The 27,098-nt window shown below is 35.4% G+C and overlaps 1 protein-coding gene across 2 annotated transcripts; it reads right to left on the minus strand.

Moving 5' to 3' along the window:
* Nucleotides 1-1,798: 1,798 nt before the first annotated feature.
* Nucleotides 1,799-27,052, minus strand: LOC121410528 (DNA replication licensing factor mcm2-like). Of its 2 annotated transcripts, XM_041602681.1 has the most exons (17): nucleotides 26,930-27,052; nucleotides 14,401-14,588; nucleotides 13,678-13,847; nucleotides 13,153-13,238; nucleotides 12,405-12,579; nucleotides 11,872-12,091; nucleotides 11,451-11,658; nucleotides 10,203-10,337; nucleotides 9,624-9,815; nucleotides 8,820-8,913; nucleotides 8,247-8,497; nucleotides 7,640-7,804; nucleotides 6,253-6,411; nucleotides 5,407-5,559; nucleotides 4,417-4,599; nucleotides 3,789-3,944; nucleotides 1,799-3,379 (listed from the first exon to the last, which is right to left on the minus strand). In XM_041602681.1, the coding sequence occupies exons 1-17, from the start codon at nucleotides 26,933-26,935 to the stop codon at nucleotides 3,269-3,271; spliced, it is 2,652 nt and encodes an 883-aa protein (XP_041458615.1). In that variant the 5' UTR covers nucleotides 26,936-27,052; the 3' UTR covers nucleotides 1,799-3,268. The 2 variants fall into 2 exon arrangements, with proteins under 2 accessions (XP_041458615.1, XP_041458614.1); XM_041602680.1 differs by lacking the exon at nucleotides 26,930-27,052 and having other exon boundaries at nucleotides 14,401-14,597.
* Nucleotides 27,053-27,098: the final 46 nt, after the last annotated feature.

Consider the following 27,098-nt stretch of genomic DNA (forward strand, 5'->3'; position numbering starts at 1 on the left):
ATATTCAGACCTGAATGGGCGCATTTTAAGCATTCTTGCAATCATAAACAAAATCTTTTATCGTATCACTTTTAATGAATAATACGGGCGCAAGCCGCATGCTGGTTTTTATCATAATTCTGAGCTGCATAGGAACATTTTGAGGGCTTTTTATGAAGTAAAAAACACGAAGAGCAAACATGTGTCAGAAAATAAATAATCAAAGCGCGGAGCGCGTGCTTATTTTTTAAGATTAAGACTATGGGGATGAGGATGGAGTATATAAAGTTTATTGTAAGGGCAAAGCGAGAGTTGAAATAAAATATATTTTAAAGACTGTTTGTCGGAAATTACAAAAGTAATTCCTGTAATAGAATAATGCGATGATCGTGACGCGCGAGTTGAAATTGTTGTAGAAAAAAACCTAAAAACGGAAAATTTAAATCTCTTTTCGTGATAAAGAATAAGTTTATCTCATATGTTTGGAATATTGACTTTGAAAACATTGCATTTATCAAAAGCACTATTGAATTCTCTTGGACAGGATATGAATGTCAGTTCAAGCAAAGCGAGTGGATTTTTTATTTTTACTATAAGAACCTGGCATTCATCTCCCCTTGTTTTATTCACATTTCTCTTTTCATTTGTTTCACATTCTCGCCCCCCCCCCCCCCTTTCCCCATTTTTTTTCTTACATTCCCCACTTTTTCCTAGATCTGCCTGTGAAATAGTAACAATACTTTTTTTATATTGGCAGATCAGGGGAGCAAAAAAAAAAGAAGTGGGGAATAACAGATGTAGAAGAAAAGGAAGGGGAAATACGAGTGATGAAAGTGAGTGGAGGGAGAAATTGGCAGATGGAAACAACACATTCATGAGGATTACCTGGCACTTTATATTATGTCAATATACAAGAAATATTTCAATTCGCGTTCCGCACTTTAATTAGTTGTTTTGTAAGATAGCATTTTGTTCAGAAGTGTTTATAACTTGCCAAAATTAATGTTTCCATGCAACATTATAGCGCTGTACTCTCACATAATTTAGCCATTAACTTAGGAGTTCAGATTGTGTTTATAATGTCCTTGTCAGGTTATTCAACCGGTGATTCATGCTCACATTGTTGAGTTCTGACGAATTACTTCGTCTAAAAATTGAGATACCCCCATTGGACAATGTTAAATCTGTCACTGCAGCGCTTCACGCTTACATTCTCACAAGTCTACTATTGAGTTGTACAAAGTCGTTCACTAGTTTCACAACGTTTGTTCTCTTTCACTTAATATAGATTTGTCATCTCTTCTCTCCTTTTCCCCTTCTCCCCCTCTCTTATATCATTTTCTATTTCTCTCTCCTTTATTTCAAGAGCATTCGTACTATATATCTTTATTTCATGTAATTAGGATCTTTCCATCAGAATTAGGATGTTTTTAATCGACCATAGTTTTTTTTCCATCTGAAGTAGCACTTTTGCAATACATTTGCTACTCAGAAAATCATTTTATTGGAGGTAAAGTGGTAAACTGAACACAAAGTATAATCTTGGGACTATATATTTATCTCATAATCATAAAAATAATTTTTCAGACTTAACTTTTGTTCCTAGATTATTTTATTGGTCTCACATTAAATAAAAATGCATTTTCTCCCAAAAAACAACACAAAACTGTTCAAAACATCCAAATTCATATTTGCTAACAGTCTGCATCTGCCCGCTCTCTCATCAACCATTCTATCTTTGTACCATTCTATCTTTGTCTCTCAGATCAAACAAATGCAGAATCATGCTCGAAATTACCAAAATGTGAACAAAGGGGTATACTTCTTTATGAAATATATATACATACACATACTCGTACAGATTTTATTTGTAGATGTAAATGACATGAATTTAAAGCAGATTCATACAATCTACTGCTTATAGCTAGCAAATACATAAGGCTGGACTCCTAATCTTTGATACAGATAAATATATGTATATACACACCAAAAAAATTGACGAGTAAATTACAATCTTTATACATACTTACAGTAAGCAAACACATATTGCTTATAAATACCTTCAAAATTAAAGAGTTATTTAAATTGAAGTTTGTATCTCTATTCAGTAAAAAAGCTTAAGACCTTGAAAGTTTTGTAGTGTAATTTTTTTCTTCAAAATTTGATAACTATTAGTACAAATACGATTAAGACTCCTTTTGGGAGGGGGCCTTAAAGTCTAGGCAAATTCCTCTGAAGACCAACAAGGAAAAAATACAAAAATAGAATGAATTGTGAGCAAGAAATTTAACAAGATCTATGTTACAGCAATGTTCCTAATAAATCAAGGTAACAATTCTGTGGACAGTTAAATGAGAATAGTCATCACAGAGAAGACATTCTCATTTGTCAATGAAATGCCTCCCCCATCCCAGTTCTTAAATATGCTCCCCATTCTTAATCATATTTCTGCTAAACTAAGGCACTATAAGGCATCCAATAGTTACATGTACTTTGTTTTGTAAACCATAATTTCACTGTATTATATTTGTATTTATTTTGTTTGATTTCTCTGCTCTCACAAACACACCAACCTCTCCAAAACACAGTTTGAAAGCATGGACCTCATCTTAAATAACTTGAGATATCAATGGGCTTCTGTCCACAATACTCCTAACAGCAACGCTTAACTTTTTAAGACTTCAAGGTACTGATTATTCTGCCATGTGTAATAATTACAAAGCACATCCTGACAAATTATTCCATTTACCTAATAAAATAACTAGCCCTGTCCCTTTACCGATTTGTTATGTTACATATCATATGGCCAATTACGACGATAAGTCTTTATTGCGAAAAAGATACCTATGGTTAGAGTATGTAGTCTCAAATGTTCTCATGATGTTATGACAACTCTTCTATGCAAAGTGAGAATGAATATGTGTGCAAGTTCAACCATCAACTGGACAAGGTCAAAGTTGTTTCAATAAGCCTGTGGAATATGATACAGTCATTGTCTTATATAGTATCTTTGTATCAGATGATGATGGGGGGGGGTAGCATACATTCCATGACATCCAAGGATTTCTAAGAAGGTAGACACTTGGGGCACTATCACGAACCATGTACAGCTTCCAAATTAAGTTCAAGAACTATGTTAGCAATATGTAACCATCATTTAGTTGAAGAAAAAGGTCATAATTGGATTCTGAATGAGATAGTGGTCTTGCTCCGTTTTCTCATCAAAAATCTACATATTCCAGTTACACTATCATTGATGATGGAATACAGAGTGGTAACTCGTCACTGCTCAGAATGACTGAACTATTACTTTCCTTCTGGTGTCATGAGTGAATTTATGAAGTTTAAAGACCTCGCTGTCGTAGAAAGCAGACAGGTTGAGAATGTTGATCTGACGAGCCTGTAATTACATGGAAGATAATAATATATTCAGTAGGTAAGCCAGAATCAATTATAAAGTATTCATAATAATGTAAGCTTTAATACTGGACAAGCATCAGAATAAATGAAGTCCTTGTGTCATTTATTTGTGTCATTACAATATAACATTATCAATGGTGATATGAAAAATAAAAGTAAATAAATTATGATCAGGTTTACAAAATCAGCAGTAGCTTAAATGAAGACATCAAACAGGTTCATATCAACTAGTGAACCCCTCAAATCTTCATATCAGCGAATTAGAATACTAGGATTTAAAATTTTTATTGCCAAAATCAGTGGCAAAGGTGTAAATCTTATGAACAAACAGAGGAAATAGAAGTGGCATGAGCTTCATACAATAATCATGATGAAAGCAAAATTCTCACCTTATCAGCAAGATCTTTTTCTGAGATCTCAACAATGTCTTGCTCTGTACCATAACGTGTCCTGTGGAATGACATCTGTTCCTGTACCAGCTGTTTCAGTACAAACAGCAACAACTCATTGTTGTCTCGTCGGAACGTCAGGTAACGGGAGAAATTCTGAACAAAAAGTGAAAAACAGATAAGGTTTATTTCAAGTCAAACGACAAGGGAACCGAGAAATATCTTTTTGATGAGACACCTAACCACATTGCTTTTATAGCATTTTCAAATTTTTCATATATAGCCAGAATATATGGGCAGGTAGCAATTTTTTTTGTCTCATGCTCATGAATGTGAAAAATAAGGCTCTCTAAAATACTAAGGGAAGCTGGCCTTGAAAACAGAACTGAAGTATTTTGAAGTCTAAAAAGTATTTGTGGATACAGTTACACTTACCTATGGTAAAAAGACAATGAGAAATGATCAGCATTCTACTTATTTTCATTTTATTCTGAAATCCGCAAAATTCTGTTTTCTAGATTAATATGATTATATTCATTGAGTTGACATATCTCAATTTATCCCATATTCATTATTCATACTTTAAAATTCACCAAGAGGAAAGAGAAAAAGACCAATATGAACGCACCTTGCGCATACTCCTCATGATACTGTATTTCTGTGTATCTATAAAGCTTTCCAGCATGACCCGAATGGCCATGTTCACATCATCTTCATTGACGTACTCCCTCAGATGCATTCTTGCGTTAGCCTCTGCCATACGGATCACAGACTCAATGTGACGAACTGTGATTGGAATGCTTCCAGTTGCCTGAAAAATGAATATCATTAATTGCTATTAATTTGAAAGGGTTCAGATGACATTTGTAAATAATAAATTCAAGATAAAATAATTTGCTTATAAACAATAAGTATTTGTTTAATGAAAATTTGACTTTAAATCTAAATTGAGAACTAGAAGTTCAACATCTAAAACACTCAACCAACTAAGTGACAATTTAGAAACTGTTTCACTGACAATAAATGAGCTTTCAAAATTTTATCTAAAGACTGTGTAAAAACACACAAACCAACAAGACGTCTTCATCCTCGGAGATGAATCTTACATTCCACGGTTCTCCGAAAATATGAATTAAGGGGAATTCAGTATTGAAAGCAGGGCTTGAATTGGTATCAAAGCACCTCACGTTGGTCTTTTCAGATTTATTGAGCACTAATAGCATCAAGGTTTGGTGTTCATGCTTTAAACAATAAAAAGAAAAGGTCCTTCAGAAAATTAGCTTTTGCCCTTTAACTTGGCCTTGCAGGGAATAACTTTGCTTTTATACAAATTTGAATAGCATTTTTGATCATAAGAGAAGATCTCTCAACAAGTAATGTAATCCTATGTAAAAATATTCTATGCAAAAGACTTTATGCATAGCATTCTTTAAGAAATATGGAGCAAATTGCCATGCAATACCAGGGAAATTATTACCTGCCTTGTGAAATTTGGGAGCACTTATATTATCTACATCTAGAACAGTTAAGCTGTATTATAGGAAAGTATCATTCCGAAAGGTAGTCTTGCCCTGAACATACACATGGCCAAATTTATCTATATGAAGATGATCCTTACCATTGATTCTCTGCGGAGATCAGAGTACATCTTAGCAACCTTGTCCTGGTCCATATGATGAAGCTTAGGATGAACCTTGTCCTTGGCATAGATCAAATACTTCTTCAATAACTCCTGGGGGATCTTCTCTAGGCCAGTAGTGGAAGGTAAATCCTGATGTATCAACAATGTACAGAGGAATAAGAAATGAGCGGGAGACAATTTATATGGTGTTATATAGATCCTACCGAAGGGTTTTAGATAGATGGAGTAAGAGTAAACCCTTTGAATCATGTTTGAAGCTGCCAGCAAGTTCTAAGTCATGAATGTCCTGCTAAATCTTCTTGCGGGCCTGCCCACATGAAAAATTCCCAGAATAAACAATTTAGCGACAGGAATTCTTTAAACAATAGCCAAACAAACCAGTTACAAACTTAAATCCTAAACACATCAAAATTTATTCAACCCTAAGCCATAACATATATCCAGCAACCGAAAGTCCAATGTTAAAGAGAAAGTTATTTGAGGATCAACTGCTTCAAATTTTCTGAGAAACTGAACAAAAAACTTTGTCTTAAAAAAGGGCATGAACCAATCAAAAATGGTAATGATCAAGGTCACAAAGTCATTGCTACATAACTGAGCCATCGCATCGCCTCCCAAACAAAGCCTGGAGCAAATGTTCTTACAAATCTTAATTCAGATCCCCTTATTCAAAGTCTACACCACTATAATTTCCTTAGTTAAAATATTTTCTCACAGGAAAAGGTGAAAATTATCTTTATGCAAATTTAGTAAAATGATGCAAACATTTTTAACAAATCTATTCTGTTTATCATGATTAAACTCTGACAAAGCACTACTTACAGGTAACTTGTCTTCATCGGTGTCTGCATTTGAAGGATGATGCCTGATATGACTGTCAACAACAAATCTAGCAAGCAACTCATCTTGTACAGGGTCAACAGTGTCTCGAACAACACACAGAATGTCAAAACGAGATAGGATGGGTTCTGTCAGGTCAACCTTAAATTAAAAACAAAAAATAAAACATTTACAACATAATCAAAAGAATAAAAGCTACCGAGATAAAAAAAAAGAGAGACGACAGGATATTGAACAATGTCATTTCAGATCAATAAGTATTCCACATATTTTAAGCACACCACATAAAGTATATTAAAGGTCAAGTCCACCTCAGAAAAATGTTGATTTGAATCAATAGAGAAAAATCAGGCAAGCACAATGCTGAAAATTTCATCAAAATCGGATGTAACATAAGAAAGTTATGACATTTCAAAGTTTCGCTTATTTTCAACAAAATAGTTATATGAACGAGCCAGTTACATCCAAATGAGAGAGTCGATGATGTCACTCACTCACTATTTCTTTTGTTTTTTATTGTTTGAATTATACAACATTAAATTTTTACGAATTTGACGATTAGGACCTCCTTGCCTGAAGCACAAAATGTTAAATTAATGGAATTCCGAATGTTCAGGGAGGAATGAAACTTCATTTCACATGACAATGATGTGAAAATAAAAATATTTCATATTTCATATAATAAAATACAAAAGAAATAGTGAGTGAGTGATATCATCAACTCTCTCATTTGGATGTAACTGGCTCGTTCATATAACTATTTTGTTGAAAATAAGCGAAACTTAAAATGCCATAACTTTCTTATTTTACATCCGATTTTTATGAAATTTTCAGTGTTATGCCTGTTGAATTTTTCTCTTTTTATTCAAATCAAGTTTTTGTTGGGGTAGACTTGTCCTTTAATATGAGTATTAATACGCTCAGATTGTACAATGAACATGAACAATGTTTGAAACAATGATCACAACATTACGTCACATACTTCTACTACTACTACTTTTTATTATTAAGAATCTTGCCATCTGATAGGACCTAGGGTGTAGATTAGCAATGAGTTCTGTGCCCGTCTTATGAAGAGTTACGATTGATCCCATCTACCTCAAATGTATGGAAATCCATCAGTGTCATATTTTTTTCTACAGGAAGTTTGCACAATGTCCTTTGTAAACAGAGAGAAGCACCCTCACTTTTCAAGAAAGCAATGAATGTATGAATAAACAGCATATCAAGAAAATAGTTTGAACAAACGTGCATTTCAGATACTGACACTGCTGACTTTCCTTAGTTCCGGTTGATCAGATCAATCACAACTCTTTGTAAGACAGGGCACAGTAATGGAAGTTAGAGGTCTTTCCTAATTTAAACTTACATTTTCTGAGAAGGTAAGTGAGGGATTGTATCTTCCTCCAATGGGGTTAGCAGCAGCCATGATACTGCATCTAGCCTGAAGTGAAGTGACGATGCCCGCCTTGGAGATTGAGATACTCTGTTGTTCCATAGCTTCATGGATACTGGTTCTATCTGCATCATTCATCTAGGTGTAAATGATAAAGAAGAATAGCACATTTGAAAAACAGTATAAATACCCGACATTAAAGACTAGACAATATGAAATGAGACGAGAAAAGTGATTTCCTTAGGCAGGAGGGCCTCATGCACAAGGTCCCTACGAGCCATAGAGAAACAATGTTCACGAGAATAGAAAATTGATTTTGGTATTTATAAACAGATAATCCTTGTAGGCAAGTAGTTACTACTGCAGGTTTGACATTAAAAATGATAAATATCACTTAATTGGCTAACACTAATCTTAATCTATTGACTATCATCCAATTGAAGAATACTTGTTTGCTCATTTTTTTCTGACAAAAATTTGAAGAGCATTTCAATGAATAAGCCAATCATTCAGCTAAATTTGTTCCCACAAAATATGATTTCAAGAAATCATGATATAAAAGAATGTATTCAGAAATTACCTTATCAAATTCGTCAATGATACACACTCCCTTGTCAGCTAGAACAAGAGCTCCAGCTTCCAACGTCCACTCTCTGGATACGGGATTACGCTGAACATAGGCTGTCAGACCAACAGCAGAAGCACCTTGACCGGTTGTGAACACTGCCCTCGGTGCAGTTTTCTCTACATACTTCAGGAACTGAGATTTAGCTGTACCAGGGTCACCACAGGCTAGGATGTTGATGTCACCACGTACTTTATGCTTCTGACCTGTAGAAAGTGTTATTCAATTATTCATGTGAAGATAGAGACATGGGAGAGAGAGGTCTAAATTTCAATCCCCTAAAGATAGTCCTTACCAAAACTTATTCCTAACCCTATGATCAACAACAATAGCAAATCTGTACATATCCTGGGTGATATCTAATTCAGCATGTTGCAAGAGATCATATTATATTGCTGCTCATCTCTAGGAGATTTGAGATAAATGCATTCAATAGACAGAATACCTAGTTCCGGATATTTTTGTAAGTTAGAAATACCAAGAATGAAAGTTTAAGACAAAGAAAAAATAATAAGGTATAGAGCTTACCTGGATTCTTGGGTTCTCCACCAAATAAAGACAATGCTATCGCTCTCTTGATATCATCATGTCCGTAGATAGAGGGCGCAATACTAGCGAATATCTGAGGAGGATCAAATAGATTACAGCTATTAGAGATAGAGCATTCTTTTCCAAAGATGTCCAATGAGGATTGACAAATCTTGGCCGGATTCACACTGGTCTAAAAGTGTGACACCCTCTAGAGAAACCCATATCTGCCAACCCTGCAACCCCCAAAAGTTGACAAAATGGGAAGACAGAGGCTGAAAATAGGGACACGGCAGGGTTTCCTATACATTAATATAGTACAAGGGTAGGGACACTGCTTGAAGTAGCTATGTCTCTCTCTCTCTCTCTCTGAAAACCCTTAGTGATCACACAGAAGAAGAAATAGACAGTGTAAAAAAGACAAATATTTCTTATATTACCCCATAGTAATTATTTTTCCTTCAAAACCACAATAATCACCTCCTGGAATTCATATGTACTGGTAAACACCACAATATATATTAGCTTGTCTGCAGTTACAATTACAAATGTAGCAAACCAAAACATTTTAAACTGGGCTTGGGGACCAATTCAACTGATAAGTTCTCTCAATTCTAAACATCTCAAATTATTCTTTTCATGAAACTTGAATGAATACACTATAACATATTACAGATAACATTGCCTTGAGACTTTTATCAAGCTGGCTGGTATCCCAATTGATATATTTTACCAAATCTGAATAGCAATTCTTCACTAATCTTACTTAAGTTTGTTCAATTAATGTTGTTTAATAACTCTTACCCTTTCTCCAATGCGTTCATCTCTGGAGAGTGCTACTACAGCCTTTACATCATCATCAGTGAGTGCACCAGCCACCATCTTATCATCTTTCTTTGTGATGTAGTTTGCTTGGATGAGTGTGGCAAACACAGGAAACCCATTAGCTGTGTTCAAAGAGCCATCATAATTGTTGTTGTATACTCCAGTCAGCTCCTGTGAGCACAAAATACAATTTTCAAGTGATATTTGGGTATCTCTTCAATGCGAGGTACACCAATAATAATCAGTATTGAGCAATACCTCCAAAGATGCAGAACATTCATATTTTCACTAGAATAAAAGATAACCATCTTACACTTGATTTTCTGATAAGGAAGAATTTCTTTGCACTAAATGACAAGATCAAATTCAACTTGCCAATATTCTCATTTACATCTGAGATATCTTAAACCATGTGCACTTAATGTCTCATTACATGATGCACACAATGCACTTACAGTATTCTCTTAAGAGGACAATTCTCCACATTTTCAGGATATCTAAACTAATTCAATATAGAGAGAAATTATTTCTTGCAAAAGCTGCTTCTTTGAAACTCACAATTTCATCTCCTGGTTTGCAGCTATCCACCAGATCAGCTAAAAGGATGGCATCTTTAGATCTTGGAAGTCTTCCAGCGGCAACCTTTCCTGGACTCTCCTGAATGGTGATACGCTGATAGTTCTGATACAGGGTCTGGAGAGGGGAGAACAATAAAAAGAATATCTGATAATTGCTTGTGTACATTGTGATGTTGTTTAATGCTTGAAAAAATATTGTTTGAAATGAATCATGATAAATCAAAATAGATGGAATGTTCAACAAGATAAAGTAAAGATTTAGCAATTACTTTTATACAATGCTATTATTCATAATTCATGAAGCCAGAGACTTGATGTCTGTAAAATATCTTAAGCTTGATGTCTGTATAATATCTTAAGTATCATCTATTAAGATATATTACATAGGTTATGTAGATTCGAATCAGTGATAGGTCAATACGCCATCACGTGACCATAGCTGCGAGGATCGCATTTGTTATATTCTAGGTTATGACGTCACCTCAGGGAATATACTGCATAGTATTGTCAATTGCGGCGTTATATTCACTAAGATGACGTCACTCTTTGCATACAAGTTGCGTACAAGTTGCGTAACAAGGTAGTTTATTTGATGTACGCGCTAATGTCAACACGTCGATTGCATGAAGAACGCGCTTGATGTATTTTCAAAAACAAATCTATTATGACGTACATGGATCAGAGCTGTAGCAAAAATTTCGGGTTGGAGCCAGATGATGAATGCAATTTCTGATGGCGAATCCACATATACTCTATAATATAACAGATATTGCCTGGTCTATCGTTTTAATAAATAACATTTCAACTCCCCTCCGAAGCTATATTTTTCCCTCGGGATAATATTTTCCCTCTCGGGCAAAATATAATCCCTTGGGGAAAAGATAACTCCGTCGGGGAGAGGAAATGTTATATTCAAACTCTCGGTAGGCAATATCTGTATAATATTACCTGTTATGTATGAACAGATACATCTACATGTGAAGATTTATTTTTTGTCAAGGGGCAAATAAATAGCCAGCATATTCTAAAACATAAATTCCATTTTTCTTGGGGGGAATTTCGAGAATAAAAGATGGAGAGCTATGGATTGAAATCTCTGAATAAGAATGTTTAATATCAATGGATATTTATTAAAAAAAATGAGATAGTGAAAAACAAAGGAGGCAGAGAAAGAGGAAAAGCAAGTAAAATGGAAGAATAATGAAGTCCATTATTAACAAATCAATACCTGTTCCATATTGATTTCAAAAGGACCTGCTGACTGACACTCGGGACAAGATCCTGGTCTGACCTCTTGGTTCTGGCTCTGGTAAAAAGGTCCTAGGACAAAGCCACATTTAGGACAGTCATACTTGATCATACTCAGCTGGGGCATGATGCCTGTTGCACTTGTTACAACCCCACTTGTTCGGATTAGTTGGTTCAGATGAAGTTGCCTGAATGTTGATTGAAACAAAGATTTTTTTTAATCATTTTTTAAAAATCCATTGTCTGAAAAAAATATATCATAACATGAAAAATGTTGTGCGAGGAAAAGATGGAGAAAACATAACTTGAAGATATTACCTTACTTGGTAAGCAATCAAAGATTAGAAAACACACTGAAAAAAAAACACACACAAACAAATATGATGTGAATTGATACAAACCTGAGCGATCTGAGCTCTTCAACAAGTGGCAGCTCTGCAATGCGCACATGAATCTCCTTGGCAATTTGCTCATACTTAGGAAACATTGCCAGGACAACTTCCTTGGCGGCTTCATCAAAGATCTTGAGCATTTCAGTTGGTGCCTCAGGCAAGAAGTAGGCCAAGACCTGCTCCTGTGAGGCCAGGATGTTGTAATCAACAACCAAACTCTCCTTATTACCTAAGAAACGCATAAACAAATACATGACTTGTAAAAACTTTTGAATGAAACATTTGTTAACTCAGTGTTACAAACTACTAGCACGGCAACCATTTTGAATGGCATTACACTGTACATAAAAAGCATTATTATTAACACATGTTATGAAATATAAAAACCATTAGTACTCAAAATTATTTTCAAATTACTCAATATTTTTAACATGTACATGTTTTCTTTCAATACCCAATATGAGACTCAAAGTTATTGCATAACTTCATTTACTTAATTTCATTTCATCATGATGAATTCCAAAATATTCTTCACTACTTACCTTCACACATTTGTCTGATCTTCTCACGGTAAAGGTTATGACCCTTGTCATCAACGAATGTACAGAGGAAATTCTTAAAACGATTGTAGATCTCGAGACGAGGAGCAGCCAACGAGACCCACTCTCTGACAGAGTGACCCTTCATGTCTTCTAAATTCTCTATACTCTCAATCATCTTAAAAAATAATAAAGAAGACGTACATATATATAGATTGTGTTTCTTTAGATCTGAAGTACCTGTATATATTCCAGGTTTAGGATTCTAATTGAATATTCTAGATGTAATTACACTCTTGGAAAGAGAAGTATTCAGCTAGAACATGAAATAAGGAATAAAGCTGTTGTAAGGTTATGCAGAACTTAACAATACTAGAATATGAAGTTAAAAATGGGATACCAAAACATGTTGCTAATAAATGTTTTCACAAAGTGTAATTTTATTTCCAACAGACTCAAATCAAGGATTTCAAAAATGCATTTGCATACAAATGTTTTAATTGACTTTAGCTGATGCAATAACAATGACTTCACAATTCTGCTTGGTAGTCACACTACACCACATCACAAAGAATCATAAAGTCACAACTAAACCACATCACAAAGGACCCTTCATACAGATCAAGACAAATAATATGAATGAAATATCTCAAAAAACATTTAAAATTTGTGGGATTTTATGTCAGGCACAACATGTCATGTAGCTGAGTTTTCATTGAGAAAGATAAATAACTTTATATTTGATACATACCTCTTCATCATCCTCAATGCCCTCAGCAGCTCTCTCTGCCATTCTTCTCCTTCTTGTTGGTCTCTCATCTTCTTCATCACTCTCCTCTAAGAATCACAAAATTGTAAAATAGAAAACTTTCATAGAAAACTTTTGTAAACAAATCCTTAGGTTTGACATATCAACTAATATGTGGAACCAGGACACAGAATTGCTGTTTCTCGTAAGAGATTTAGGCATTTCATTGGTTTTTGTTTCAGTTACATTTGCATCCTTGCTTTGGAAAACGGCTGTAAATTCCTGGAAATTCACTGAATTATGACACATATGAGTATTTTTTGTAAAGTAATTTTTTGTGAAATACATATTTTAATGAAAGTCCCTACTTGGCACATATATTTACACTACCAGTCAAAATGCTTTAAATCACTATCACCTGTTAAAACTAAAGACTCGGTCCACTGAATCAATTGTTCTCGTATTTTAATGACTGGTACTCTAGGTGAAGACTTAAGTCTTAAGAATTTGATTGGTTCTATTACTGACCGTAGAGGAGGCCAGGCCTCATACGCCCTTGAGCAAGGGCCTCATCTCGATCTCTCTTTCGCATCGCTCTTTCAGCCGCTGCCCTATCCTCTGGTGCCATACTGTCATAGTCTTCTTCATCAATATTGTCTGGGTCAAATCGATCCAACTCTGGAATGGCACGGTAATCTCTGTGAATTTCATGTAAAATTATAAAATAGTTCAGATAAATATAATTTTTTATGCTAAAAGTGTTGTTCATTTTTATAATATCCATCTTTAATATGGTTGCATTAAGTAAAAAACAATTTCATAACAACTATATGAGACCTCAGTTGAAAGACAGTCAAGCTTAATATTCAGGGGTATGAGTAATCAAGGATAAAAAAATCTGAAAAAAGGCTGAAGAGTGTTGAAAAAATCTGAAATACAAAGGTCTCATATTTTTGTACAGAGGAAAGCCAAAAATAAGCTGAAAATCAAAACAAAAAATCTGAACTCTCACACCCTTGAATATTAAAACACATCAAATTTAACTAATTCACAATTCATTTTGAAAAAAAAAAATAACATTTGAATCAAAAGATTAAAAAAAAGTTTGAACAAACATGAGCAATATATTTTGAATCATATTATTCCTATGATCTAACTTAAAAAAATCCATGATGGGAAAAACTCTTTTCAACAGAATTTTAAGTTCACAACTACAAGAATATTATAAATTTTCATATACATGTAATTTACCTTTCAAAATTTGCTCCAAAGAGTTCCTCGCCATCCTCTTCCTCTTCCACATCTGGTGCTCCTCCAGGTTGTAGCTCAGACTCATCTTCAAATGGAGGAAGGTCACTTCTACCAGGACTTGATGACAGTAGGCCTGATCGATCTGCTGCTGGACTGGTGGGCTCTGAAAACGGCTCAGACGTACGATCCTGAAACATGAACACGAATTGGTTTTAAGTATTACCTCTGTTATATAAATAGATCTATATACCAACATTTGACAGGTACTTTTTTAATATATGCACATAATTAATTAGGGTTAATTAACATAATAACAAAAAAACGTTACCTTAGTTCTTAGAGATCATACCGATCAAAATGAGGTGCAGCCTGATATTGTTTGCATACATGTTAATTTTTGTGTAACACCCCAAGCCAGGAGGCTCCTACAGAGTAACAAGTGGAATGCCTCTGGCGGTCTCACCTGCATCACACAATTCAATATAGCAGCAGTGCTGACTTAAAAAAACAAAAAACAATTATTCACAAAAAAACCCATTTATATGATACAATACTACGTTCATTGACATTTGACGTTGATCATGTGACCTAAAACTTGTCAGTGATAATTGATTACCCCTATATCTACATTTTATACACTATATATATCTATAAACTTTGAAACTTGCATGAGATGTTCAATCTAGTAATTACCTCTATAATGGCCAAAGTTCAATGACCTTAAATGACCTTTGACTTTGGTCATGTGACCTGAAACTTGCATGAGATGTTCAGTGATACTTGATGACTCTTATGTCCAAGTCTTATGAACAAGACCAATATACTTACAGAGTTATGATGGTAATTTAACAAATACCCCCAACTTGGCCAAAGTCCATTGACCTTGGTCATGTGACCTGAAACTCACACAAGATGTTCAGTGATACTTGGTTACTCCACGTTTCATGAGTCAGATCCATAGATTTTTGAAGTTATGATAGTAATTCAACAGATACCCCCATTATAGCCAAAGTTCATTGACCTTTGACTTTGGTCATGTGACCTGAAATGTGCAAAGGATGTTCAGTGATACTTGATTACTATTATGTCCAAGTTTCAGAATTAGATCCATAAACTTTTAAAGTTATGATGGTAATTCAATTTGGCCAAAGTTTATTGACCCTAAATGACCTTTGACCTTGGTCATGTGATGTGAACTTATGCAGGATGTTCAGTAATACCTTGGGCCTGTCGCATAAATTTTTTTACCTGAGAAAACTGGCAAAAACTGATTTCTACCATTGACTTTATAGAGAAATGCCAGTAGTTGCAGTAAACACTGATTTCATGAGAAAGTCTGTAAAATCAGGCTTAATTGTCAGAATATCATTGAGGATCTAGATCTGGTACAGTTACATAAACTGAACTTTGTGAAATCTTGAAATCTATGCTGAAAAACGTTCACACTGAAGATCACCAACACAGATAGGCACACGTTGGAAAGTGTATTAATATCGCTGGAATAAAGACCCGACGGAAGTGACCGAATCCGTGCTTATTTTGCTTATTTCTCAGCAATTACACAATTTCTTCCAGAATCCTTTGGCACATATTTTTTATTTATACAACCAGACAATTGGGTGGTCATTATATTAGATTCTGTCAAAAGTCATTTTGAGATCGTTACCAAAACTGGAATTTATCTTTAACACAGGGCAAAAACTCCGGCAAAAACAGCTTGAGTTTTCTCAGGTAAAAAGTTTTATGCAACGGGCCCCTGATGTCCAAGTTCATGAACTACATGTAGGTCCACATATTTTCTAAGTTATGATGACATTTCAAAAACTTAATCTTACATGTAGGTTAAGATTTTGATGTTGATTCCCCAAAAATGGTCTAAGTTCATTGACCCTAAAAGACCTTTGACCTTGGTCATGTGACCTGAAACTCGGGCAGGATGTTCAGTACTTGATTAACCCGTTGCCAACGGGAGCCGGCTATATACGGTTCCCTAAAACTCATTCATGTACGGGAGCCGTATATAGTCGGTTCCCCAAAGGCTATCACTCGAATCCATTTGCAGGCCTTAAAAATACAATTTCATACTATGTTTCTGCCTTTTCTGTGTTATAATTACAATGTCCATTGATTAAACTACACATTCCAGAAAGTCATACGTTTTTACCTTTTGTTTCTATAGTTTATAAAGCATTATAAAACGAGTTATGCTTCGATGAGAGTCCAATATTGGCGTACAGTGGGCATTGCCGCGATGGAAGCTTGATTTCAATGATTTTCAGTTTCGCAGGACCACGTATACACCGTAATCAATAAGAGTGAGGGAAAATAATGGGAGCAGCGAAATGCAACCCAAAACGCACGCAGAGCTGCGTGCGTGCGCTGATATGATCAACGATAGATCGAAAACGATCGACATGATCGATACTATATTAGATTGCTTTCTCTAAATGGGAAAACTTAAATATTAGACCATGTATTGGAGCCCAGAGCCAGTTCTCCACCGGATAGGGGATGGGGTGTTCAAGGGAGGGTGGGGGGGGGATAATGACAAGGGCTGAGTTTGTGTTTGAATTTATTTGGGTGAAGAGGCCGAGGTGATGGGTCAAAAATATATATGCTGATGGCTTCAATTCGTTTAGGTTTTATTAATGATTTATTTATTTTTGTATTTGGAAAATTTCTCTTATGTTATTTATTTGACACTGGAAAAAAAATTAATATGTCGGAATTTTCTGTAGAAGTTTCTTCTTGATGCATATAATTATAATCAATGTTATTTATAATTATGTATTGGAAGATGTCTGACATTGTGTTTTATTGTAACATTCATGAAAATATTATGTTTCAAAGTTCTATTTGTTACATATATTTTATTTTGTATATGAATTGAAGTTGTCAAAAAAACTACTCAATACAAAAAAAATTGCTTGTGAGGTTTCAAAATGGCGCCGTTGGTAGAATATAGGAAGAAGAAAAATCATGATTTCAGTTTATAACACATCGATTTTTGTTTTCTTCTTTCATTTAGGTGCATTATTTTGCCTCTTGAAAATGGTTGTCATAATATTCAACTTCATGAACTGATCAAGCTAGATCAAACTAGAAGAGAGTACACGACTTTAAGTTGATATCGATTTCTATAATCCTAAACAAAAGTGTATACAGCTGGCTATTGAGAATACCTCGGATCGTACATACACTCTATTTTGTTCTAACGATACGGATGGGGTAATTGATGGAGGCATGGCCCCCTTTCCTTTGAAAATGACAAAAGGGCATCCAGCGAAGATCAATAAAGTTGCCACTTACTAACAATGTAAAAGAGTGACTTGAAAGGGAAGGATGTACGGATGAATTCACCCTTTGTCAGTTTGGTTTAACACCAAAGAGTGATAAACACCGTGACATAGGCATAATCATGCAAATGAAGACTAATATGTGTTATTTACGATGTACAAAGTATTAGAAGCATGTTTTATCCATATAATCTCATTATATGAATTTTCGAAAAATCTAAGGTTTCCCCGATTGATTTTATTCTGATGCATGTTATCGTGGTTTGGTTTGACCTGCATATCAAAAATGTGATGCGATAGGAATCCAGAGCATGGAGTAAATATGCATTCCATGGATATATTATTCGAGAAGATAGAGGGAATGAAAAGCAGAATATATTAAAATAAAATATCTATGTTTATGTCTGAAAACAGGCCTATAATGCTTTTCACGGAACAAATGATGTAAGCCGGGTAATAAATAAGTAGAGCGCCTTGATCACAATGTTTAGTGGATATACGGCATAAAGCATATTGTGATTCCATATACGTCCATTCGGTTATTTGTTTTATTTTTAGCCGTACTCCATAGAATATAACAGACGCTCAAGTTGGATAAAGATAAATATGAGATAAAGCAATCAGTACATGGATAAATTAATAAAGACAATTAATTAGAGATAATATGTATCAGTCAATATGAGCTGGAATATGATATTTAGGCAGGCGAGAATGGCCTTTCTATGTATCTCTTTTTAAGCACGCTCTTCCTCTTACAGTTCTCTAATTAACTCGTTATATTTGTATTTTCATCGGAGCTCTTATGGATTGTTGGCTACAAGGAAAAAGGAAGGGGAGAAATACAACATAAGAATTATTTTAATACATCGAAATTCTGTAAAGGTGAATGTACCGGGTGAGAAATTATATACACTTACGACATTTTAGAATTTTACTTTGGCAATGCAGGTTATCATTTTCACAGTCCTTTTCCATCTTGACGAAATTGTATATTAAAACAAACTGAACGCAGGAAATAATAATTTCCAAAAGGAAAGTTCCTAAAATGTAATCAAATCATATTGTCCTAAAATTTGACAGTGAGTGTGGCGAATCAAATAGGGGGGGGGGGGGTGGGGGTTAAACGATGGAATATAATTCATATGCACTAGAATTAGAAAAAAGGGGTATAAAATAGTAATGGTGTAACTTGGGTTGCGATTTCATTGCTGACCTCTATTTCCTCCCCCCTTTGCTTGTCAGAAAAAAAGTAAAGAAAAGTAGCGCATTTATAGTCCCCTCCGATCTCTAACAAATAGATTACCAGCAAAACAGAAAATTTTTTCTGGTCACACTCATTTTTTTTTCCATTTTAAATTGTCCAACATATACTTATGTTATTCTTTCTTGCATTTTTCCATGCATTACTAATCATTTGTTGATCATTAAATCCTTTGCACATAAATGTCAAGAAAATAACCACACATGTTCTAAACTAGTGAAATAAACTGAGAATTGAGTAAGTCCACAATAAATAAAACGGATTGCAGGGACTTATTGTATATTCTTGGATAATGAAAGAAAAGCAGAATGTCTTGTTTATAATACAAATTTAATTACTAGAATCATGTGATACATAATATTCATTTTTTTTACACAAATACATGGCAACGTCTCCGTTCGATTTTGAATTAAGGAAATAATTTGGAGTTTTTTTGTTGAACATTTCTAGACGACGTAAAATCTAGACATCGTTTGAAATTGATTATGTGCCGAATATGCCGGGCACCTATCCTAAAATAGATTCTATTTTTATTATGGGTTGGGCTTGGAGGGCCGGGTTTGGACATATTTCTCTGATGACGAGATAATACTAAGAAGGGAAAAAATAGAGAGAGGGCCGGGGGGCACGGAACGGGAGATGAAGAAGAGAGGGAGAGCATAACCCACTTGTCTCCGCAGTGTTGTAGTACATTTTTTTTTCGATTAAAAGCGCCTCGTATGAAATTGAACCCTACCCCCCCCCCTGCGTAAGCTACTGATTGAATAGATGGGTAAAAAGTAAAGGGAAAAAAAAGGAGAGTAGAGGTTGACTAGAGGTAAGGGGATTAGAGAGAGGAGAGGGATTTTTCTTTCGGGCTGCGCCAAACAAACATGACAATAGCAATAATATTTTTCAATCGAATTAAATTAAATTCTTTTATTTTTTACATGTAAAGTATTCAAATGTTTACATAATATCAATGATAACAATTATAAACATTACTATCAACACTAACAATGATAATAACAAATAATAAAAGAAAATATAACAATCGGATAATAATAATAATAATATTGACAATAATAACAACAATGATCAGGATTATGAATATAATAATGATAAGACAAAGAAAAAGATAAAATAAAAAAGCAGACGAAACAGAAAAAAAAGATGAAAGGAGAAGATAATGGTGATCATGGGGGATGGGGTGGGCTAACTTAAATAATTGGATGATAAATGATAAATAATCTTCAAAATAATTGTCGTATACCACCTTTTGGATTGGTAAGAACTGGTCCCTATCGAGAAGATTATGATTTCTTGTTCAGAAAATATTACTTGTATGCATATAAAGATATTTTGAAGATTCATGTTTTTGCGGACATACTTTTAAAAAGAAATATCATATTCTTCATTTTTTTCATTTTGCAAGAAGAGAAAAACAGAGAGAGAACAAAATAAAGCAAAATAGGATGACGGGAGTAAAAGAATAATGAGAATAGGTAAGAGAAGATAAGACGACGAAGAAAAAAAAACGAAAAGGAAGAACAAGCAAAATCATAACAAGAATAAATAGAAGGGAAATAGAAAAAGAAAACTTAGGAGATGGAGGAGGTGTAGGATTGCACAATTATCAGTGAAGAAGAAGAAGGAGGAGAAAAGGAAAAGGGAGCATTATAAAAAAGAAAAAGGAAAAAAAAGGAGGATTTCATTTGCAAGAGGAAACAAAGAAAGACTATATCAAGGGAGAAGGGGGAGGGGGGTCTATAAATAGGAAGTATAAGAATAAAAAGATGAGACAGAGATCGAACAGAAGAAGAAAGGAAATGACGATGATATGATGAGAAGAATATCGAAAAAGAAGAATATGAGAAGAAAAGAAATGAGAATAATAATTTTGATAATAATAAGATCGAAAAAGAAGAAAAGGAAGAAGAAAGGAAGGGAGAATGATAATAATATGATAATAGTAATATAAAAAAGAAGAAGTCCAAGAAGAACTTCAAAACCCACATCACAAACAGCACTTTGTGCTGACATAATTATAGCTCTTGAGCGACAGGTGAGCTCTGAACTCCGTGCAGCCAAAACAGGAAATGAACTACGCATGCGCGAAAACTATCGATCGATCAATTCACTCATCGTGGATCGCACACACGCTTTGTAATCAACGATCCAGCTCGCACGCACGGAACAATGGAGCTGTTCGAACTTGACATGGTCGGCTGATTAATCTCGTTTGGGGTGTTAGAACCTATTCTACTATGCCGTCGCGAACGGGTTAACCTTATGGCCATGAAAATCATCCATACATTTACTAAGTTATGCTGTCATTTCAAATACTTAACCTTCAGTTAAGATGTGGTGTTGACGCCGCCGCCGCTGTCTGAAAAGCGGCGCCTATAGTCTCACTCTGCTATGCAGGTGAGACAAAACAAAAAATCATTCACTAACGTGTGCTTTCTCTTCACGGAGCCAGGGATTGCGTCTCATTCTTGTGCGTGTACCAAATAAAAAACCTAAAACTTTCGCCCCCTAGATTTCTACTTTCCTTCTAAAAGATCTAGTCCTAAATCATGTAAATGGAATACAACTTCATTTCCAACATTTATACAATATTGATTTCATTTTGAGACGCATATCCTCTGATAAACTTTATCAAAAGAAACACACAGCAAGCATTAGCGCTATGAAAATCATTGCAGAAACGAGAAAACGGGCTTGCATAAACATATTTTTCACATACATGGCTAACAACCGCTCACAAAATGCATTGACATCACCGTGCAGATCAGTATATCTACAGTAAAAAAGCAGTTAGAATTCGACGGAGAAATGAGCGGAAAAGAGTTTAAAATGCATTTTTTTTGGACAGTATTGATGTCGATAGTCGCGCTTACCTTCGGGGTACTCAACCCAAAAAGTATGCCGTGGGCGAGACAAAAAACGGAGGCCTTGGAGCCCCGGGGGGGGGGGGGGCCACTTCCATTCACAAGTGGATACCATGCGCGACCATGGGGTCTCGAAAAGCACCCTAAACACGTAATTTCCATATTCTGAAAATGCACCCCTTAACAAGTATTGGCGTGTGAAACCCTACCCTTAACAAGTATTGGAAACAAAACGATATACTCTTGGCAAATATTCCCTGAAATGAACCCCCAAACAAGTACAGGAATGTTTTGTTATGGGTCCTTCGGTCGTCGGCTTTACCTTATTTGGTTTAGTACGACCCCTTCTTCTACACCTCGCGCAAATCGGACTCAAAAAGGACATCCTTTATAAAACATTTGAATTTTGTTTTATCATCCCCGCAAATTCGACCCTAAACACATAATTTTCCAATAGATACCCTTTTTTCATTATTTTTGTGATTTTTAACACCCTTATCACGTTACGTACGTAACGTGCCCTATCGTGAAAAAGACATCCTTTTCACATGTTCTTTTGGTCGCGCATGGTATCCACTCGTCAATGTAAGTGGCCCCTCCGAGCTTGGAGCGGGCTTATTGTAAAAAGGAGGGTCCTCCGAACGGGCTTCGGCACTACAAATGTTTGGGAAAACGGGGGTCCTTGGATTGGGTCGCCTGCCTGAGTGCGTATGCATCCCTTTGGAACATGCAGCTACCCAGATAGCAAGGCGACGTTGGGGCAACGTCGGCAGTGGTCGGGGTCGTGAAGCCAACGTTGAGCCAACGTTGGCATTTTGAGTTTGCGCTATGTTGGATTATGGTCAGCTATGTAACGTTGGCCCAACGTCGGCAGTGGTCGGGTTGGTCGCGGTCGTGAAGCCAACGTTGAGCCAACGTTGGCATTTTGAGTTTGCGCTATGTTGGATTATGGTCAGCTATGTAACGTTGGCCCAACGTCGGCAGTGGTTGGGTTGGTCGCGGTCGTAAAGCCAACGTCGAGCCAACATTGGGCCAAGGTTGGCATTTTGAGTGCGTGCGACGTTGGGTAATGGTCATCTGTCTAACGGTCACCCAACGTCGACATTTGGTCTCGTTGGTCGGGGTCGTAAAGCCACCGTCGCGAGCTAATATTGGGTAAACGTTTCCATTTTTAGTGCGCGCTACATTGTGTAATTTCCTTTCTGTAGCCTACTGTGTAACGTTGACCCATTATTGCTCATACTTAAAAACATTTAAGAGGTAAGTTTTTCTTGCATGACATGCTATTTCTGGTTATTTGCAAATGATTTTTCAATATATGATTGAACAATACAATTTACAATATGGGTGTAAAACCTTTTTATGCAGCCCCCTTCATTCACTAATACCAATCAAATAATGATTTATCAGAATTTTTTCTGCAATCGCTATTGCCGACTTTTGCCCAACGAAGTTGCTATCATGGAATTCATGATCGATTATAAATGATAGTGTTTGTAATGCAATTTTTGTAAGGATTTATTATATTTTAAAAATTTCTATGATATTCTTGTCATTGAATAAAATGTATTTAAAAATAAAAAGCTATATGGAATGAATATGATTTGAAGGCTATAATGATTTCAGAATCTAATTAAAATCCATCTTTTTGCAAATACTAACAATGAATAACATACTCGCAACGAGAATGTGCATATATATATTTCACCGATTGTCGTTGTTGTTAGAGTAGGATAGGATTGTAGGTGTAGGCATAGGCACTCATTCAATGAACAAGGTTATAATATAACCTTGTTCTCAGTTATATCTCCATGTGTGACAAAATAAGGGTGGCAATGTTTGGCTTATTTTCTCTTTTTCTTTGGGGCAAATGCTTGATTTTTTTACACCGACAGTTTCCATTAGACCTGTTAATTCATACCGCTTGGCTCTTATTCAAACTTGATTCTTTATCTCATTTTTTCTTAATTAAAAATAGAGATAAAAAAATGAAAATTTTCTTGCCATATTACTTTCCACCAATAGAGGGCGTACAAAAAATATGCCCAAAATTCAAGTTTTTGGTGAATACAAAAATTATTCCCACATTACTAATGATAAATAAATTAAAACTGTATGGAAATTAGTAATTTTGGTCACAAAAGTAATATTTTAATGATTTTTATAGTGTGTGCTCTATACAGCATTGGCATACCATAGTCCTACCTGTAGATTCTCCACAGGCCAGATGGTAGCAGTGAACAAGTGGGAATAGGTATCATAAACTAAGAAAATTAATGTCTGTAAGTAGGATCAGATACAAGATGCTTTAGGTATGAGTGATAAGGAAGATATCTATTTTTTTATTGGCTTAGAAATGGTTGGTTGGTGGTTGGTTTAACGTTGGACCATCATACCTTTGAGGTTGGGCCAACGTTGGCCCGACGGCAAGAATAACGTTGGCCCGTTACACCTCAGACATTGGCCCGACGTAACTTCAAAGGTTGGCCCAACGAAACATTGTTATCTGGGTAGCCCGGCAGCATGGGCGCCGGGTACGGGTTCTTGTCCACTTTTCACCAAAATTGCGGCTCATTGTAGCAGATCGCTGAGGTCAGAATCCAATTTGTTTTGTGTGTGGATGACAACAAAAATCCTTATCAAAACAAAAGTATACGGTGAAAAGGGGAAATTTTTCAAGAGGAATTTGCTCTTCATCTTCATTTGCCACAAAGCTAATCCTTTTGCAGCAAATGTAAAATAAAGGAAATTGGTCTTCCAAACTGGAGATTGTCTCTGAAATTGGATACCAAAAATAAAAATTCTTTTCAAAAATCTTTGATATTGGAGATAAGCTCACATGGAGAAACAGTCTACCATATTTTATTGGCCGTGCGCCTCTACTGTTGGAGCGGATTTCTTTCTTTTTGTTTCGAAGAAAATGCTATATCTATGCTTTAATTTGGACTTGGAGCTGGATCGAGCAGCTTTCTTTGTTCTTTTTCTCAATAAGACAAAAATGCTATGCCTTGAAATGGAAATTGGAGAGTAAAAATGGGGGTCCCATCCGCGGCACATACCCACTATAGAATATACTGAGTGCCCCCCCCCCCCCCGGTAACGTAGGTCCATCAAGATCTAACGATCTAAGGCCAAGTAAAAAAAGAAAGTAGTTGATCGTCCTCGCGCACATCTATTATGGCCGCCGCATGGAAATTTTTTATATTTACTATTTCTCAAAAATTGGCTGAAAATTTTTTTTAAAAATCGTGATGTTCCTTTTTTGATGTTCCCTTTTTCAGTGCAGCATCAATTTTCTTGATATTTACTATTTTATGGCTGCTGAATAGCGAAAAAAATCACAAAATTGGCGAGCGATTTGCTCTCATTTGCTTTGGGATCTCTCTCGCAACTTCAAAAACAATTGCAAAGTCTGATATCGCCGTAACTGCAAGAATGAAAAAAATTCTGATTTGGTTTTCTATTGGAATTTTGAAGATACCATCATAAATTAGCAAGAAAATAAAGTTTGCAAACTCGGGGAGGATCACGGATTTCTTCATTTTTAGTGCATTTTCGGGGACCCCACTTCTTGAATCTGAACTAATCCATTGTGTGCTTTGGAAATATGGCGCAGAAAAATCAATTTTAGTGATGTAAATTTGTATTTCGGCAGGTTTTTGGTAAGTGATAGCACCTATACTTCGATGTGTATTACGGTGATTGACTGTGCTTGTTGTGACTCTGTTGGGTAATGCATGACTTGTGTGCTAGAATGATGTTATTGACTGTGCTGGCGCAACATGTGAATTTTGAAATCAATTGAGTTTTCTAACGTCAGCAGGCAGTGCATTAAATATTCAAAAATAATTTCAAGTGGGTTATTCTGTTTATGAAGATTGAAAATCATTAATGGGATTCCAAGAAGTGCCAATTCTGTTCAAATTTGATAAACTTTATTCTTCCTTGAGCTATTCAATTTGATGGAAATTGTAACACTAAAAATTAGTTAGTAAATACATCTAACACTTACAAATATGAAATAATAAACATTATGTGAACAATTATAATTAACAATTAATTCAATCATCATTTAACATTTGATATCAATTAGAAAATGAATAAAAATTGAACAGTATTAAACAACATGTTAATGAATATACAAGCAGCTGGAAAACTGCGATGCGAAACCATGCCCATGCAGAGCTAAAGAGATTGGCTCTGGAAAACTAAACATGGCTCCATGGTAATGAAAATGACCCCGCCCCATGCTTTTTTTACCTTTACAATATATGTAGGCCTATATTAATATAAAATAATGTTTAAATCATTCACTTGACATGAACGTTTTGTTTTACAATACAGTACCGGTATACATCAGTCATGTCAGTATAAATACATCAATAGATTTTTATCGCATAATACATTTTCCATAGATTTCCAATCAATTGTATGTATGCATACATTTCTACTCATTTATTATTAAATAAGCATGCATCGATCACATATTTCGAGCTTGACATGGCCTGACAACCATTAGAATAAAAAATAGCAAAAAAAATAGTAAATAGTAAGGACCTCCCTCATCATTGTCATTGATGTCAAAAATGGGCCGAGAAAATGCCTCCTTGTTTTTAAAAAAAAAAGTAAGATAGCAAATAGTAAGGACCTCCCTCATCACCGCTCTCAAAAAACCCGGACGATCGACTACTTTCTTTTTTTACTTGGCCTAACGTAAGTGTGAATTAGGCCTAGGCCTAGTTCAAATCTGTCGAATCAAATCTTGCAAAAATTACTTGGACTTGCCTACATAGACCTAGATCTAGACTTATACCGAGACTCTAAGTCTAACGGTCACGACGTTAAAACGCAAACGCCACGACCGGGAGATGTAAAAAATCCACCATTTTTAAATACCCATAACAAATCCACAAGTAGGCCTAGTACACACCAGGCGCAGCTCAGGCCGTGTAAACATTGCATTGCAAGCTCCAACTCCAAGTCCAACATCAACTCGCTTCTCGTCTCGTTTACTGACTATCGGTCTTCACATCAGGTTTCTCATTCCATTAAACCATTCTCAGATTCAATATTCTTTAGAAAAATACAATAATACTTACAGCCATCTTTTTTCGGATATAACAAAAAAATTTGCTGTGCAATCGGTCTGTGGAGATTCACTCGGAGTTTGTTTTTCGCTCTGCACCTATTCACGTGTAATTTCGCGGCCAGCTGTTTCCCGCAATAGGACACTCGTGATCAAAATCCCCGCGAAACTGTTGAGCAACA

The sequence above is a fragment of the Lytechinus variegatus genome, chromosome 3 (genome assembly GCF_018143015.1).
Source record: "Lytechinus variegatus isolate NC3 chromosome 3, Lvar_3.0, whole genome shotgun sequence".
NCBI classification, from domain to species: Eukaryota; Metazoa; Echinodermata; class Echinoidea; order Temnopleuroida; family Toxopneustidae; genus Lytechinus; species Lytechinus variegatus.